The sequence below is a fragment of the Salmo salar genome, chromosome ssa28 (assembly GCF_905237065.1).
Source record: "Salmo salar chromosome ssa28, Ssal_v3.1, whole genome shotgun sequence".
Classification (NCBI taxonomy): domain Eukaryota; kingdom Metazoa; phylum Chordata; class Actinopteri; order Salmoniformes; family Salmonidae; genus Salmo; species Salmo salar.
The window spans coordinates 28,947,684-28,967,380 of NC_059469.1; the positions used below are offsets into that span (position 1 = coordinate 28,947,684).

The following is a 19,697-nucleotide window of genomic DNA, read 5'->3' on the forward strand; positions in this document are numbered from 1 at the left end:
GAGCAAGAGGACAAGTACATTAGTGTCTAGTATGAGAAACAGATGCCTCACAAGTCCTCAACTGGCAGCTTCATTAAATAGTACCCGCAAAACACCAGTCTCAACGTCAACAGTGAAGAGGCGACTCCGGGATGCTGGCTGCCTTCTGGCCATTTTGAGCCTGTAATCGAACCCACAAATGCTGATGCTCCAGATACTCCATTACTCCAAAGAAGACCCGTTTTATTGCTTCTTTAATCATCAACAGTTTTCAGCTGTGTTAACGTAATTGCAAAAGGGGTTTCTAATGATCAATTAGCCTTTTAAATGATCAACTTGGATTAGCTAACACAACATGCCATTGGAACACAGGAGTGATGGTTGCTGATAATGGGCTTCTGTACGCCTATGTAGATATTCCATTAAAAAAAAATCAGCCGTTTCCAGCTACAATAGTCATTTAAACATTAACAATTTCTACACTATTTCTGATCAATTTGATGTTAATTTAATGGACAAAAAATGTGCTTTAATTTAAAAAATAAGGACATTTCTAAGTGACCCCAAACTTTGAACAGTAGTGTACATTAACTACAGTATGTTGTAATTTCAAGTAGTCAGCTGTGTGGTTGTCATCAGGGGTTGAATTATTATTTGGTTCTGAAACTATCCCCACAATGATGACTTTTACATAATTTTCAACATAAATACTGTAGTCAATTCCCGGCCCAGTGCAGTAGCAACAGGTAAGCCCTTTTTAAGACTTTTTCATGCTCCATCTTCAACTGTCTGTTTAGTTTTGTTTGAAGTGTGGATACAGGAAACTAAAGAGGACAGCTTTGTACTCCCCCCCCCCCCCCCCCACACACAAATGGGCCTATGAGAATAAAGCATGGAATGAATAGCTTATGTATTTTCAGTCATACTATTCTGAATCATTCACACTTGCAAGGCTGTTATCTAGACCTCTACAATATTTACAGTATGTTAGGTCCTTTATTTGGACAGAGTCAAGTATTTCTATAGCTTTGTAGGTTCATTGGTCAGTTATTTGCCTAAAGGTCAGTTGCAAATTTTTACAAACTTTAAATAATCTACATTCAGAGTATGTGCATAGTTTGTCATCCAACTCATGCAATAATCCGATTTCTCTTGGATCCGTTAAATCTGTCTATTGAAATCTTCATCATTCCAGACTGTTATGTTAAGGGTGGGTCAGACATTAAAATGACCATTCCCTGGCCACAATCTGCTTGCTGGTGGCTGGGTGGAGTAAGCCTATAATTAATTGTACAATCAAAGAATGATAATTGAACTTGACTGTGAAGCTGACTTTTTAGCAGTGATGCCATTTCATCAATACCATGCAGCAAGCATCTGAGCCAGTACTTTCCCAAGGATGCTGGGCAGTTCTGTGGGCAGAGTTAGAGACAACACGTATAGGTCTGCAGCATAAACGGAGGAGGCCGATTCTGTCTAACCTAGGAAATGTAATGCAAAAGGAATCAGATTGCGTTACTCATTTTGAGTTAACAGATTACATTACTAATTACCTTTATTGTCATGTAATCTGTAATCAGTCATCGATTCCTTTTTTCTTTTTAAGTAATCTGCCCAACCATGTTTCTTTTACAGCTGTTTGACCATGTGAGTCTCTGAAATACTTCCTGCAAAAGAAGCACATTAATCAGAAGACGAAAGCTTTGGGCTTCACCTTCTCTTTCACTTGTGGACAGTCCGAAGTAGCTGAGGTATTTAGTCCGAAGTAGCTGAGGTATTTAGCAATGCAGCCTAGGTTCATGATTTACTCTAGACAACTTAAATGGGAGTCTTATCTTAATGAGTATTATCATTCCAAAAACATCAGACAGTCTCCAATGAATTATCAATAGAACTAGATACCTGCAAAGTACCACCCGTAGCACGCGTTCCAGCAGGTATATATCTCACTGGTCACCCCCAAAGCCAATTCCTCCTTTGGCCACCTTTCCTTCCAGTTCTCTGCTGCCAATGACTGGAACAAACTACAAAAATATCTGAAACTGGAAACACTTATCTCCCTCACTAGCTTTAAGCACAAGCTGTCAGAGCAGCTCACAGATCACTGCACCTGTACATAGCCCATCTATAAATAGCCCAAACAACTACCCCCTTCCCCTACTGTATTTACTTATTTTACTCCTTTGCACCCCAGTAGTTCTACTTTGCACACTCATCTACTGTTAAATCTACCATTCCAGTGTTTTAATTGCTATATTGTATTTACTTCGCCACCATGGCCTATTTATTGCCTTTACCTCCCTTATCTCACCTCATTTGCTCACATTGTATATAGACTTATTTTTTCTACTGTATTATTGACTGTATGTTTGTTTTACTCCATGTGTAACTCTGTGTTGTTATATGTGTTGAACTGCTTTGCTTTATCTTGGCCAGGTCGCAGTTGTAAATGAGAACTTTTTCTCAACTTGCCTACCTGGTTAAATAAAGGTGAAATAAAAAAATAAAAAGCCACTTACATGTGACTTAACAGTAGGTGTGAACTGCACTGACAAACATGGTCATTGTGTGACTATATATTCAGAGTGTAAGGTTTCTGCTCTTTCTCTCCCCTCTCTTTCTCACTCTCTCCGCCATCCTCCCAGGTACCCCTAGAAAGAGGCCTTAGGATTCCCACAGCACGGCCTACGTTAAAATGCTGCTCTCCTTCGTGTACAGGACAACTGATGGGACAGGTGAGAGGACTGGCTACAGATTGAAGGTTTACCTTGTTATTCATAATGCGGAACATTATCATGTTATTACCATGCTAATACCCTTTATCACACTTTATTCTGAACCGTCACCGAAACAGTTTATGAGATGTTGCTGTTTAAAATCATATAATTAGATTGAAGTTGTTTCATTCAAATTCAAGTGATTACAACGTTTATTATTGCAGAGCGAGGAAAGTACTTGGCTTTGGACCTGGGAGGAACTAACTTCCGGGTGCTGGTGGTGAAGATCCGGAGTGGAATAAGCAAGTCTGTTCGCGTGTACAACAAGATCTACGCCATCCCTCTGGAGATCATGCAGGGCACAGGAGAGGTGAGGCTGCCACCGCCCCACTCTGAGGCATTTACTGGACGATCAATGAGTTATCCAGCTAACTTTGATAAACAACCAGAAATAACTAGTGATTTTCTGCTTTATTAAGAAATCAAAACGTAGATATGTGTTTTGATTGTTGAGTCGATCAGCCCATGCCCATTTCGAGCTTATCTTTCTAAAAAGTAATGTTATTTCAGAATATTTAGGCAAGTTAGCTGGCTAACTCATTTATCCTGCTTTGCAGGATACCCCTGTGGTGCCTAACCTTAACCTGACTCAAACAAATTCTCTGTTTCCAGGTGTTCAACCAGATTGTCCAGTGCATCTCAGATTTTCTGGACAACATGGGGATGAAGAATACTCGCCTCCCGCTTGGTTTCACCTTCTCCTTCCTCTGCAGACAGACAGGAATCGATAAGGTAAAAGTAGAATCGTCATGATAAAGATCAGCAACCTTAATGCCAAAGAATGGCAGTTATTTCAATGCCCTGTCTGCTTAATCAGGGTAAGACATTCCATTATTTTTCAAGTATGTAACCGCTCTCCATTGTAATACTTCCTTCCTTAGGGAAGTTTGGTTAGCTGGACCACAGACTGTGAAGGAAGTGATGTGGTGGAAATGCTGCAAGAAGCTTATAAGAACAAGGAATGTAAGTGAAATGGAACAAGCCCTACTGTGCTGTGTAATAGCTAGTCTGGATGGAAATAACAATACTATCGCCAATTATAAAAGTATCCATAGGCCAAATGTAATATTTTGTTTCCTGTAGCAATTTGATCTGGATATTCTTGCTGTGGTGAATGACACAGCGTGCACAATGATGTGGTCATATGAAGACCCCAAGTGTGAGATAGGACTCATTGCTGGTATGTAGGCCCTAGCTATTCTCAGCCCTGGTGATTTTATATTGCACAACACTAACAAAACAGTGAGATGTGTATGATCTCAGAGTGAAATGCTGCCCCCTAGGGACAAGGAGTAACGTGTGTTACATGGAAGAAATGAGAAACATGGAGATGGCGGAGAACACAAGTGTATATATACATAATATACAAAGGACAATTGGGCTAGTGGGCGGGGCTAGTGGGTACAATATCACATTACACAACGACCTTAAGGGACATACATACACTTATAATTCTAACAGCTTTTTTGTTAGTAGAGTATTTAATTGTCTTAAAATATAGTTCAATTTCTTTTTGTAAGGTAAGAAAATGTGGTGTTTTGTTTGTAAATTTACATTTGTGAATATGAAATTTGGCCAAAAGAATAATGAAATGAATTACATAAAAATGCTTCAGCTTATTTCTATTGTAGGTAAATAATCCAAGCAGTACATCTCTCCACAATAGTGTAAGATCTTCATAAATGTGTTCAATTATAAATCTACTGATGTCTTGCCACAGTTTCCTTACATGAATACAATGCCAAAAAAGATGCAACACTGTTTCTGGGTGGTCATTACAAAAGGAACAATTTGAGTTGATGTTTTCCTTAAACTTCTTCATATAGTGGTTGGCAGGATAATATTTATGAACAATTTAAAAAGAAACTTCCTTCATTTTGTTAACAAGTAGGCATGTGTGGCAACATCCAAACTTTTTAACAAAAGATATTAACAATAAATCCATTCCAATAAGGTATGACATAAGGTATACAACATCCTGCTGAAACAAGGTTCGTATCGCTCTTGTTGAATGGACCTAAAGAGAAACACATCTTTCCTACTGATGAGTCAACAGGGTTAATGGAAGGTAGGCTCTGAGGGTTAATGGAAGGTAGGCTCTGAGGGTTAATGGAAGGTAGGCTCTGAGGGTTAATGGAAGGTCGGCTCTGAGGGTTAATGGAAGGTAGGCTCTGAGGGTTAATGGAAGGTAGGCTCTGAGGGTTAATGGAAGGTAGGCTCTGAGGGTTAATGGAAGGTAGGCTCTGAGGGTTAATGGAAGGTAGGCTCTGAGGGTTAATGGAAGGTAGGCTCTGAGGGTTAATGGAAGGTAGGCTCTGAGGGTCAGGTCTTGACACGTCCCTGAATAATAAAGCAACACCTGAGGGAAAGGCATCTAAAACAATTGCAGTATCTTTAGGTGTTACAGGGACCTTGTAAAGTGATAAGAATTCCTTATAACTAAGTAAAAAACCCTCTGCATTTACCAGTTGTCTCACCAATAGGATATTATTTCAGAACCAATATTCTAAAAACAAATAAGAATTTTTATACAATGTATCACGATTATTCCATATATAATATCTGTGTGGAGAAAATGTAGAAGCAGAATTTAAGGACCCTGACAAGAAAACCTGCCGATGAAAAGCAGAAAGTTTCACTGGAACTTTGTCAATATTATAATTGCAAAACAACATGAAGTTAAGGCCACCAAAAGTAGAGAAGACATGATGAGGAATAAAATTCCACATAGAAGTGGATCTTCTTAGGAATTGTTTTATCCAATTGATCTTAAAAGTAGTAAAGGTAGTAAAGTCCAGAAAATTCAGCCCACCATACTCATAAGTGTTCATTACAACAGTTTTCCTAATGTAATGAGTACGGTTTCTCCACAGAAAGTTGAAAAGCATCTGGTCTATCTCCTTGCTTATTTTACTATCAAGATATAAAGCTGGAGCGCCATATGTTAGTCTAGAGATACCTTCAGCCTTGGTTATTAGGACGCTTCCTTTTAAAGATGAAGTCCCTCTTTAGCCATTGATTTAGTTTCTTCTGCGTTTTTTAATAAGAGGGTTAAAATGGAGTAAGCCTCTACACTTCTAATCCTTAATAATGGTTATGCCTAAATATGTACAGTTGAAGTTGAAAGTTTACATACACCTTGGCCAAATACATTTAAACTCAGGTTAACAATTCCTGACATTTAATCCTCGTAAAAATTCCCTGTTTTAGGTCAGTTAGGATCACCGTTTATTTTAAGAATGTGAAATGTCAGAATAATAGTAGAGAGAATGATTTATTTCAGCTTTTATTTCTTTCATCACATTCCCAGTGGGTCAGAAGTTTACATACACTTAATTAGTATTTGGTAGCATTGCCTTTAAATAGTTTAACTTGGGTCAAACATTTCAGGTAGCCTTCCACAAGCTTCCCACAATAAGTTGGGTGAATTTTGGCCCATTCCTCCTGACAGAGCTGGTGTAACTGAGTCAGGTTTGTAGGCCTCCTTGCTCGCACAGGCCTTTTCAGTTCTGCCCACAAATGTTCTATAGGATTGAGGTCAGGGCTTTGTGATGGCCACTCCAATACCTTGACTTTGTTGTCCTTAAGCCATTTTGCCACAACTTTGGATGTATGCTTGGGATCATTGTCCATTTGGAAGACCCATTTGTGACCAAGCTTTAACTTCCTGACTGATGTCTTGAGATGTTGCTTCAATATATCCACATAATTTTCTTTCCTCATGATGCCATCTATTTTGTGAAGTACCCCAGTCCCTGCTGCAGCAAAGCACCCCCACAACATGATGCTGCCACCCCCGTGCTTCACGGTTGGGATGGTGTTCTTTGGCTTGCAAGCCCCCCCATTTTCCTCCAAACATAACGATGGTCATTATTGCCAAACAGTTCTTTTTTTGTTTCATCAGACCAGAGGACATTTCTCCAAAAAGTACGATCTTTGTCCCCATGTGCAGTTGCAAACCGTAGTCTGGCATTTTTATGGCGGTTTTGGAGCAGTGGGTTCTTCCTTGCTGAGCGGCCTTTCAGGTTATTTCGATATAGGACTCGTTTAACTGTGGATATAGATACTTCTGTATCGGTTTCCTCCGATATGGGACCACGCACCAAAGTACGTTCATCTCTAGGAGACAAAATGCATCTCCTTCCAGAGCGGTATGACGGCTGCGTGGTCCCATGGTGTTTATACTTGCGTACTATTGTTTGTACAGATGAACGTGGTACCTTCAGGCGTTTGAAAATTGCTCCCAAGGATGAACCAGACTTGTGGAGGTATACCATTTTTTCCTTAGGTCTTGGCTGATTTCTTTTGATTTTCCCTTGTCGTCAAGCAAAAAGACACTGAGTTTGAAGATAGGCCTTGAAATACATCCACAGGTACACCTCCAATTGACTCAAATGATGTCCATTAGCCTATCAGAAGCTTCTAAAGCCATGACATCACTTTCTGGAATTTTCCAAGCTGTTTAAAGGCACAGTCAACTTAGTGTATGTAAACTTCTGACCCACTGGAATTGTGATACAGTGAATTATAAGTGAAATAATCTGTCTGTAAACAATTGTTGGTAAAATTACTTGTGTCATGCACATAGTAGATGTCCTAACCAACTTGCCAAAACTATAGTTTGTTAACAAGAAATTTGTGGAGTGGTTGAAAAACTAGTTTAAATGACTCCAACCTAAGTGTGTGTAAAACTTTCGACTTCAACTGTAAGTTCTTCTACCACTGGAATACCATAATTTGAAGGTGTCACACAATCTTTGACAGCCATGAGTTCACATTTATTCATGTTAAGATATAGACCAGACGCTTTGGAAAAGGATTGTATCACATTGATCGATATGGGAATTTGGTTAGCGTCTTTCAGAAAAAGTGTAGTATCATCAGCCAGCTGGCTTATAATTTCTTTACCAGCTCTGGAAATACCTTGTACAGTACTATTATTTAAAGAATTTGTGAGAAGTTGTGTGATTAATAAAAACAGATATGGAGAGATAGTACAACCAAGCCCAATTCCTCTCTTTAACTCAAATCTAGGTGAGGTGCCATATTTCAAGTTGATAGAGCTGTTGCCATATGTATAGAGATTCTTAATAGCCTTACAGAAAAAAATCCCCAAGCCAAATTTCTCAAGAGAGTGGAAGAGGAACTGATGCTCTACTGTGTCAAATGCTTTATAAAAAACTACAAATAATATGAAGCTATCCTCGTTTATTAGGTCTGAGTAGTCAAGTAGGTCTAATACTAGTCTGATATTGTTAGAAATATGTCTGTTCCTCATAATGCCAGACTGTGTTTCATCAATGATTGCATCCAGGACTTCTTTAATTATTTTTGCAAGTAGTAAGGCTAATATCTTATTGTCATTATTAAGAAGACAAATTGGACGCCAGTTATCGATGAGCAGCACTTCTTTTTTAGGCTTAGGCATCAGTGTTATTAACCCCTGACTCATTGTAGGAGGGAGAACATTATTAAAAACACTCTCAACACTTCAAATAGCTACTTGTTCAGAAAATTATTTGTAAAATTCTGAAGTAATTCCACCAACACCTGGTGATTTATTGTTCTTTAGATGTTTGATAGACTCTATAATCTCTTCAACGTTGATGGGTTCATCACACTGTTTAGATTCTGTGTCACTGATAGAGTGAACATTATTCAGTGAGTCAAAAAACATATCTGTGGATTCCTGACAGTACGTAGAGCTATACAATTTCCTGTAAAAATTGCTACAATATTTAGCAATTCATTTTTGGTCATCTGTAATAACACCATCAATGTTTAACTTGTGGATAGTGTTATTTGTAGAGTGACATTTCTCAAGTCTAAAGAAATAGGATGAATTCTGTTCTCCCTCCTCAATCCATTTTTTCCTAGATCTAATAATGTCTCCTGCTTTTAATCTCTATATATTATCCAGTTTATTTAATCTCTATATATTATCCAGTTTATTTAATCTCTATATATTATCCAGTTTATTTAATCTCTATATATTATCCAGTTTATTTAATCTCTATATATTATCCAGTTTATTTAATCTCTATATATTATCCAGTTTATTTAATCTCTATATATTATCCAGTTTATTTAATCTCTATATATTATCCAGTTTATTTAATCTATATATATTATCCAGTTTATTGAATCTCTATATATTATCCAGTTTATTTAATCTCTATATATTATCCAGTTTATTGAATCAATATATATTATCCAGTTTATTGAATCTATATATATTATCCAGTTTATTTTGTAACTTAATCAGTTGAATCTTCTCCTCCCAGAGAGGCCGGCTGGGGACCTCTGAGAAAGGGAAGTGTGTGTGGTACATTGTCTCCGCCTGGTGGCCACCGTTGTCGATACAATCCGATAGAACTGTGGGCCGAACCAAATGAACATCACTGTGGGGGTGAACGGAACGCTCTACAAGCTGCATCCACAGTGAGTAGTCTCCAGGGGCAACGGAATTTTCGATTTCACAGGATTATAATTATACTTGTGTCGTTTTATTGGTATAACGAAAGAAGAGGATATAATATTTCTGGTCAGATGAGACACAGCAAGGAAAGACGAATCAACCCTCTAGGGGCAACATGTGGTCAGGAGTCAAACTAACTCGAAGGCTGCAGTCCAAACACTTAAAAAGACACACCCTATCCCCTCAGCCCTCAAATTAAGTGGAGACTTCTGATGACGTATCATGACGTCTGACAAGCATACGCTTGCAAGGCGAGGGAGGAAATAATGATTTTTAAAAGGACCACCATTGGCTGGAAATTCGTCACACCTTCATCCCGCGATGATTGTGTTTTCAGCCACCGGTAGCTTGTGGATGCTTTATATGCACTACAGTCAAATATGAGTGCATGTCTACTTATATTACATATATAATTATTAATATACGCCTACTGTGTGATAGCTTGCAAATCAATTAGCTAACTAACGTTAGCCTGCCTAGCTGGAACTTCTGAAGAAGGAATATGTTTTATTTCTACAATTTCCGAAAGATAACCAAAAACATATTTACTTTTTACGAGACGTGTTTGTGCCGTCATGTGCATTATTAGCACAATTTGTAATTTATTTGCATTCGTTTTTACTTACACTTGTATGTTGACTTCTCCATTGATGTTGTTTTTAAGTTTTCGCAGACTTTTCTAAGCGGATGTACAATCGTCGCGAATTGAATTATGGGGAGTTTCAGCCCCGGAGTGAACATAATTGTACACTCGCAAAGCCGACTACCCTTGCTTGGCTAATCATTTGGACCGCCCTCCAAGATGACGTGGATTCCACCATGGGCATAATGTGAGGGTGTGTCTTTTATGAGTTTGAACCGCAGGCCTAGTCCAGACCTTGACAACATGTAGTCAGGAGTAAAACTCACACCTGGTCCCGACAATATATGTTTGTATTTATTATGGATCCCCATTAGTTGCCAAGGCAGCAGCTACTCTTCCTGGGGTCCAACAACATTAGGGCAGTTATACAGTTTAAAATATTACATAACATTACATTTCATAACACTTTACCCTATACATTTAGTGTTCCCTCAGGCTACTATCACATATTTACAATACAACATCCATGTGTACGTGTGTGTAGAGTGCGTGCCTAATCATGTGTATGTGTGTCTGTGCCTGTGTGTGAGTCTCTTCACAGTCCCTGCTGTTCCTTAAGGTGTATTTTTATCTGTTTTTCAAATCTGATTCTACTAGTTCAGTGGTTCCCAAAGTTGTTAGAGTCCCGTAGCCCTTCAAACATTCAACCTCCAGCTGCGTACCCCCTCTAGCACCAGGGTCAGCGCACTCTCAAATGTTGTTTTTTGCCATCATTGTAAGCCTGTAAACTCACCACGGGTTAATGAGAAGGGTGTGACTGAAAGGATGCACATAACTCTGCAATGTTGGGTTGTATTGGAGAGAGTCTCAGTATTAAATCATTTTCCACACAGTCTGTGTTTGTATTTAGTTTTCATGCTAGTGATGGCCGAGAAGCCACTCTCACATAGGTACGTGGTTGCAAAGGGCATCAGTGTCTTAAGAGCGCGATTTGCCAAGGCAGGATACTCTGAGCGCAGCCAAATCCAGAAATCTGGCAGTGGCTTCTGATTTAAATTCAATTTTCACAGAACCACTTGAATGCAATTTCAATGAGGCTTTCTTGTTCAGATATCGGTAAGTGGACTGGAGGTAGAGCATGAAAGGGATAACGAATCCAGTTGTTTGTGTCATTCGTTTCAGGAAAGTACCTGGGTAATTGCGCACCCAACTCATTCAGGTGCGTCGCTATATCACATTTGACATTGTCTGTAAGCTTGAGTTCATTTGCACACAAAAAATCATACAATGATGGAAAGACCTGTGTGTTGTCCTTGTTAATGCAGACAGAGAAGAGCTCCAACTTCTTAATCATAGCCTCAATTTTGTCCCACATATTGAATATAGTTGCAGAGAGTCCCTGTAATCCTAGATTCAGATCATTCAGGCGAGAATAAACATCACCCAGATAGGCCAGTCGTGTGAGAAACTCATCATCATGCGAGCGGTCAGACAAGTGAAAATTATGGTCAGTAAAGAAAACTTTAAGCTCGTCTCTCAATTCAAAAAAATGCGTCAGTACTTTGCCCCTTGATAACCTGCGCACTTCTGTATGTTGTAAAAGCATTACGTGGTCGCTGCCCTTTCACTGCATAGTGCAGAAAATACACGAGAGTTCAGGGGCCTTGCTTTAACAAAGTTAACCATTTTCACTGTAGTGTACAAAATGTCTTTCAAGCTGTCAAGCATTCCTTTGGCAGCAAGAGCCTCTCGGTGGATGCTGCAGTGGACCCAAGTGGCGTCGGGAGCGACTGCTTGCACGCGCGTTACCACTCCACTATGTCTCCCTGTCATGGCTTTTGCGCCATCAGTACAGATACCAACACATCTTGACCACCAAAGTCCATTTGATGTCACAAAGCTTTCCAGTACTTTAAAAATATCTTCTCCTGTTGTACTGGTTTCCAGTGGTTTGCAGAAGAGGATGTCTTCCTTAATTGGCCCTCCCAAAAATGTAACGGACATATAGCTCACCACATAAAAACGCTTCTAGCCCCTTCTTATTTATGGTATTATAGATCTTACTACTCGAAAGTTGTCTTAATTCTCGCTCAAAAAACTCCCGTGGCTTATTTTTCAAATTGGCATGTTTTGTTTCTAAATGTCTGTGCAAGAGTGAAGGTTTCATCGCGTTGTGAGATAGTACTTTTACACATATAACACACTGTGGCTGAGGAAAGGCACTACTCCCAATATAAGTGAACCCCAAATCAATGTAGTTCTCATCATATTTGCGCCTCTTCGATGTCCCTGTCTGTTGTTCGGTGCTTTCCCGGGTAAGCGGGCAGTAGCTCTTTGGCTGCATCAGATTCACAACTGTCAGTGTCCATGCTAGCTGTGCTAACAACAAATGTAGAATTACTGATGCTAGCATTGGATGTGCTCGTGGAAGCAGAACAACTTTTGTCATGGACAGGTGCAGGTGTAGTACTGCTGGTAGTAGCAGTACTACCAGTAGAGCTGGTATGTGTCTCTATGGATGCGGGCCTTACTTTTTTTTAACCATTTATCAATTTTCGAGCAAACGGAATGAGCAGCAGCTACGTTTGGCTACATACGGACTGTTAGTGGAATTCACATGAGAGAGTAACGGTTAATGTGATTGGATGTTAATTATTTGACTACGCTAGCTGTATTTGACATTTTGTTGTTATTTCGCTGAATACTAGATGGTTTAATTTTATTTTTGGCAGTGAAACAAGGCTACTCGGGCAAGAAAAAAACCTCACCCAAATGTATAGCCCAGTTGGAAAATATAAATGGACTATATTTTTTTATTTGGTGTACCCCCGACGGCATTGCGCGCACCCCAGTTTGGGAATACCTGTACTAGTTGCATCAGTTACCTGATGTAGAATAGAGTTCCACATAGCCATGGCTTTATGTAGTACTGTGAGCCTCCCATAGTCTGTTCTTCATTTGGGGATTGTGAAGAGACCTTTGGTGGCATGTCTTGTGGGGTATGCATGGGTGTCTGAGCTGTATGCTGGTAGTTTAAACAGACACCTCGGTGCATTCAGCATGTCTACACTTTTTACAAAAACAAGTAGTGATGAAGTCAATCTCTCAATCTCTCCGTTCCATCTCAAATTGCTCAAATAAACAGCAAACCTGGTTTAAAAAAACATAAAGCAACACCTCACGGCACAACGACTCTCCCCTATTTGACTAGAATAGATAGTTTGTGTGTATGTATTGATATTTAGGCTACGTGTGCCTTTTGTAAAAAAAAATAAAAAAAGATGTATGTACAGTTGAAGTCAGAAGTTTACATACACCTTAGCCAAATACATTGAAACTCAGTTTTTCACAATTCCTGACATGTAATCCTAGTAAAAATTCCCTGTTTTAGGTCAGTTAGGATCACGACTTTATTTTAAGAATATGAAATAATAGTAGGGAGAAGAATTTATTTCAGCTTTTATTTCTTTCATCACATTCCCTGTGGGTCAGAAGTTTACATGCACTCAATCAGTATTTGGTAGCATTGCCTTTAAATTGTTGAACTTGGGTCGAACGTTTCAGGTAGCCTTCCACAAGCTTCCCACAATAAGTTGGGTGAATTTTGGCCCATTCCTCCTGACAGAGCTGGTGTAACTGAGTCAGGTTTGTAGGCCTCCTTGCTCGCACATGCCGTTTTCAGTTCTGTCCACTAATTTTCTATGGGATTGAGGTCAGGGCTTTGTGATGGTCACTCCAATAGCTTGACTTTGTTGTCCTTAAGCCATTTTGCTACAAATTTGAACGTATGCTTGGGATCATTGTCCATTTGGAAGACCCATTTGCGACCAAGCTTTAACTTCCTGACTGATGTCTTGAGATGTTGCTTCAATATATCCACATCATTTTCTTTTCTCGCGATGCCATCTATTTTGTGAAGTGTACCATTCCCTCCTGCAGCAAAGCACCCCCACAACATGATGCTACCACCCCCGTGCTTCACGGTTGGGATGGTGTTCTTCGGCTTGCAAGCATCCCCCTTTTTCCTCCAAAAATAACGATGGTCATTATGGCCAAACAGTTCTATTTTTGTTTCATCAGACCAGAGGACATTTCTCCAAAAAGTACGATCTTTGTCCCCATGTGCAGTTGCAAACCGTAGTCTGTTTTTTTAATGGCGGTTTTGGATCAGTGGCTTCTTCCTTGCTGAGCGACATTTCAGGTTATGTTGATATTGGACTCGATTTAAGGTGGATATAGATACTTTTTCACCTGTTTCCTCCAGCATCTTCACAAGGTCCTTTGCTGTTGTTCTTTTCGCACCAAAGTACGTTCATCTCTAGGGTATGACGGCTACATGGTCCCATGGTGTTTATATTTGCGTACTATTGTTTGTACAGATGAATGTGGTACCTTCAGGAGTTTGGAAATTGCTCCCAAGGATGAACCAGACTTGTGGAGGTCTACCATTTTTTTTCCTGAGGTCTTGGCTGATTTCTTTTGATTTTTCCCATGATGTCAAGGAAAGAGGCACTGAGTTTGAAGGTAGGCTTTGAAATACATCTACAGGTACACATCCAATTGACTCAAATTATGTCAATTAGCCTATCAGAAGCTTCTAAAGCCATGACATCATTTTCTGGAATTTTCCAAGCTGTGTAAAAGGCACAGTCAACTTAGTGTATGTAAACTTCTGACCCACTGGCATTGTGATACAGTGAAATAATCTGTCTGTAAACAATTTTTGGAAAAATGACTTGTCATGCACAAAGTAGATGTTCTAACCGAATTGCCAAAACTATAGTTTGTTAACAAGAAATTTGTGGAGTGATTGAAAAACGAGTTTTAATGACTCCAACCTAAGTGTATGTAAACTTCCGACTTTAACTGTATGTAGTTCTGTCCTTGAGCTGTTCATGTCTATTAATGTTCTGTATTATGTCATGTTTCATGTTTTGTGTGGACCCCAGGAAGAGTAGCTGCTGCTTTTACAACAGCTAATGGGGATCCTAATAAAATACCGAATACCTCCACTTTGAGCCATGAGAGATTGACATGGATATTATTTATGTTAGCTCTCCGTGTACATTTAAGGGCCAGCCGTGCTGCCCTGTTCTGAGCCAATTGTAATTTCCCGAAGTCCCTCTTTTGGGCACCTGATCACATGACTGAACAGTAGCCCATGTCCAAGAAACTAGGACCTGTAGGATCTGTCTTGTTGATTGTGTTGTTAAAAAGGCAGAGCTACACTTTATTATGGACGGACTTCTCCCCATCTTAGCGACTGTTGTATCAACATGTTTTGACCATGACAGTTTACAATCCAGGGTTACTCCAAGCAGTTTAGTCACCTCAACTTGCTCTGTTTCCACATTATTTATTACAAGATTTTGTTGAGGTTTAGGGTTTAGCAAATCATTTGTATTTATTTAGGACTGATTTGTTTCTTTCCTCTCGTTCTGAAACTAACTGCAGCTCTTTGTTAAGGCCATTTGTGAGTCTTTCACAAGACACCATTACTGGCCATCGTCTTATATCTAACGTGTAATAATTGCATAACACAACAGATTGGATAAACTGGAATGACACGCTCACTCATGGTTGCACAAAAAGAGCAGTGCTCAAACCATGTCCCAAAATATTCCAATGAGCCGCCACCCCTACATTTGAATTATCACTAAAAGAGGAAAGAACATTTTTTTGAACTGCAAAGAACCATTCAAGTACTCAAAGGGTTCTTTGGGTCATCGAACCATCACCCTTCCCAAAGAACACTTGAGGAAACCCAATTTCTTAGTATTTAGCATGTGTTGAGCAAGACATATTGACACTTACCAATGGTTTCCAAATCTATATTCAATTGTCACCTCCTGTAGAATTCAATTACACAGTCAGGTAAAGTGATTCATTTTTATTCATATCCTGTGTTACAACATTGGAATGTCCCCTATTACAGTTGAAGTCGGAAGTTTACATACACTTAGGTTGGAGTCACTTAAAACTAGTTTTTCAACCAGTCCACAAATTTCTTGTTAACAAACTATAGTTTTGGCAAGTTGGTTAGGACATCTACTTTGTGAATGACACAAGTAATTTTTCCCACAACTGTTTACAGACAGATTATTTCACTTATAATTCACTGTATCACAATTCCAGTGGGTCAGAAGTTTACACACACTAAGTTGACTGTGCTTTTAAACAGCTTGGACAATTCCAGAAAATGATGTCATGGCTTTAGAAGCTTCTGATAGGCTAATTGACATAATTTGAGTCAATTAGAGGTGTACCTGTGGATGTATTTCAAGCCCTAACTTCAAACTCAGTGCCTCTTTGCTTGACATCATGGGAAAATCAAAAGAAATTAACCAAGACCTCAGGAAAAAAAATTATAGACCTCCACAAGTCTGGTTCATCCTTGGGAGCAATTTCCAAACGCCTGAAGGTACCACGTTCATCTGTACAAACAATAGTACGCAAGTATAAACACCATGGGACCATGCATCCGTCATACCGCTCAGGAAGGAGACGCGTTCTGTCTCCTAGAGATGAACGTACTTTGGTGCGAAAAGTGAAAATCAATCCCAGAACAACAGTAAAGGACCTTGTGAAGATCCTGGAGGAAACAGGTACAAAAGTATCTATATCCACAGTAAAACGAGTCCTATATTGACATAACCTGAAAGGCCGCTCAGCAAGGAAGAAGCAACTGCTCCAGAACCGCCATAAAAAATCTAGACTACGGTTTGCAACTGCACATGGGGACAAAGATCGTACTTTTTGGAGAAATGTCCTCTGGTCTGATGAAACAAAAATGGAACTGTTTTTCCATAATGACCATCGTTATTTTTGGAGGAAAAGGGGGAGGCTTGCAAGCCGATGAACACCATCCCAACCCGTGAACAATAGGGGTGGCAGCATCATGTTGTGGGGATGCTTTGCTGCAGGAGGGACTGGTGCACTTCACAAAATAGATGGCATCATGAGGGAAAAAAATGATGTGGATATATTGAAGCAACATCTCAAGACATCAGTAAAGAAGTTAAAGCTTGGTCGCAAATGGGTCTTCCAAATGGGCAATGACCCCAAGCATACTTCCAAAGTTGTGGCAAAATGACTTAAGGACAACAAAGTCAAGGTATTGGAGTGGCCATCACAAAGCCCTGACCTCAATCCTATAGAACATTTGTGGGCAGAACTGAAAAAGTGTGTGTGAGCAAGGAGGCCTACAAACCTGACTCATTTACACCACAACTGTCAGGAGGAATGGGCCAAAATTCACCCAACTTATTGTTTGACCCAAGTTAAACTATTTAAAGGCAATGCTACCAAATACTAATTGAGTGTATGGAAACTTCTGACCCACAGGGAATGTGATGAAATAAATAGAATGATTTATTTCAGCTTTTATGTACTATTATTCTTACATTTCATATTCTTAAAATAAAGTGGAGATCCTAACTGACCTAAGATAGGGAATTTTTACTCAGATTAAATGTCAGGAATTGTGAAAAACTGAGTTTAAATGTATTAGGTGTATATAAACTTCTGACTTCAACTGTATGTTGGCTAAATTAGACCCCTAGTGGGATTAAATGGAAGAGTTAAACCAGGGCTGCTGCATGCTACGTCATAAAACCATACACAGTAGTAGAGGGAAAACCTTGCTCACGGTAATCCCTCTCTGTCCTAGTAGCAACCTAGCCTCCTGGGTTAATGATTCAGCTCATTCAGGTTTAGGGGCTGCTGCATGCTACGTCATAAAACCATACACAGTAGTAGAGGGAAAACCTTGCTCACGGTAATCCCTCTGTGTCCTAGTAGCAACCTAGCCTCCTGGGTTAATGATTCAGCTCATTCAGGTTTAGGGGCTGCTGCATGCTATGTCATAAAACCATACACAGTAGTAGAGGGAAAACCTTGCTCACGGTAATCCCTTTCTGTCCTAGTAGCAACCTAGCCTCCTGGGTTAATGATTCAGCTCATTCAGGTTTAGGGGCTGCTGCATGCTGTAGGTCACACTCGCAAAACCAGCATATAAACAGCACTATGTACTGACATACTGTACATGCCCCCCTCAATGTATAGGATGATTATGGCTATTTTAAGAATTGTGAAGGTCCCTTAGAGGGCATTGGTTCAACCTGTGATTTCTTTGTGCATTTCTAAAGAGAGGCAAGGTGTCTGGAAGATTTAATGAAGCCTTTGTTGCTCCTTTGGCTGAAGATATTTGGGTGCATTCATTCAGTATTCTTGTTTTTTTAATGTTGTAACAATAAGAGCTTTCAGTCAGAAATACAGTATCACAAGGGGAATCGGCATAGATATGTGATTCTGAAGGACTGCAGACACACTGGGCCCGGCAAAGTAGCATAGTCACCATTTGATTATATAATGAATCACCCTCTCTCAAATCCCGGCCAATCCTATCTGGAGGAACAAGTTGGTAGCACTGATTTACGTTGAGATTACCTAATCTTATTGAGGAGAAGACTTTCCTTTTTCCTTCAACCACGGAGAACATGAAGAGATTGAAGATAGACGAAGTGAGAGATGATGAAGATATTTTACCACATCCTACTGTACGTATCACTCAACTATCTCATTAAGTGGAGGGAGATGCTAGGATTGTCATGAATGTGCATTATAGTTAGCTGAACAAAGCAAATTCAACTGAAGCCATTGCTTAATACCGTACTGAGTGTTTGTTAATTGGATTATTGGACAGGAACATAAGGCATTAGCTGTGTGATAGATAGAAATGTTGGGAGCTGGATAACTTGTATGAAAACTGATGTACATGGCTTATTCACAACATTGCCTGAAGATGTTTTGTTGATGAACACCACTGACCTTTCTTCTGTAGACCACTCAAACTGAATCACTTATGTGACAATAGACAATACAAGCATAATGAAATGATTTGTGTTACAGTATTACTTCTCGTGTTTCAACTTTTCTGTAAAAAATCTCAAATCTAATAATAATACATTTAAAAAATAATCTAAAATGAATACCCCAGCATAGGGGGACACATTTATTATTGTGATTTTCTTCCCACCAGGTTCAAACTGTTCACTCTATGTGTGGCTGTAAAATAAAGTGAATATTTGAATGGTCACCTCATAAAACGTGACTCATACATTGCACATGATCAAAATCCCATTCTATTGCTCAGTGTGAATTCCTACTCATCCCAGCTCTTTGGAGGAACATTTCCTCTCCGTTATCTACTGTGTAAACATCATTTATGTTGTCACCATGGTGATTCTAACTGAAACTGCCACTGACAGGAAGTCGCTTTATGTTTATGAAGACTGTGTTGGTTGGTTGTGTGTCTGTGTTACACATTGGATATGCATGCAATCACACCTCACCCTCTATAGTATACTATAGCTGAGTAATACCAAGTTTTAACATTTTGAATGAATTCCCTGTTTTATTAGTATTGATGGAAAACCCAAGCCTAGTGGATTTAGGTTTCTGTGAATAGTAACATGGTAACAGATCTGCTTTCATTGTCTTTAAAATTGTAAAGCGATGATTGAGTTCAGCAGGTGTGCTGGAGCCCTCTCTCTATCATGCTTTCAGTCTCTGTCTCTCTCACACTCTCTCTAACGTTACGTACGCACACACACACACACACACACACACATTTTCCCCCGTCAACCTGTTCTTCTTTCACTATTTCTAAATTCTGAAGTATATTTTATTTTTATTTCACCTTTATTTAACCAGGTAGGCCAGTTGAGAACAAGTTCTCATTTACAACTGCGACTTGGCCAAGATAAAGCAAAGTAGTGCGACCAAGAACAACAACCCAGAGTTACACATAAACAAACGTACAGTCAATAACACAATAGAAAAATCTATGTACAGTGTGTGCAAATGTAGAAGAGTAGGG

General features: G+C 39.4%; 1 protein-coding gene across 1 annotated transcript; it reads left to right on the forward strand.

Moving 5' to 3' along the window:
* The first annotated feature begins 2,442 nt into the window (after nt 1-2,442).
* Nucleotides 2,443-3,727, forward strand: LOC123731418 (hexokinase HKDC1-like). The gene is made up of 4 exons (XM_045709991.1): nt 2,443-2,714; nt 2,921-3,066; nt 3,369-3,488; nt 3,638-3,727. The coding sequence occupies exons 1-4, from the start codon at nt 2,675-2,677 to the stop codon at nt 3,725-3,727; spliced, it is 396 nt and encodes a 131-aa protein (XP_045565947.1). The 5' UTR covers nt 2,443-2,674.
* The last annotated feature ends 15,970 nt before the right edge of the window (nt 3,728-19,697 follow it).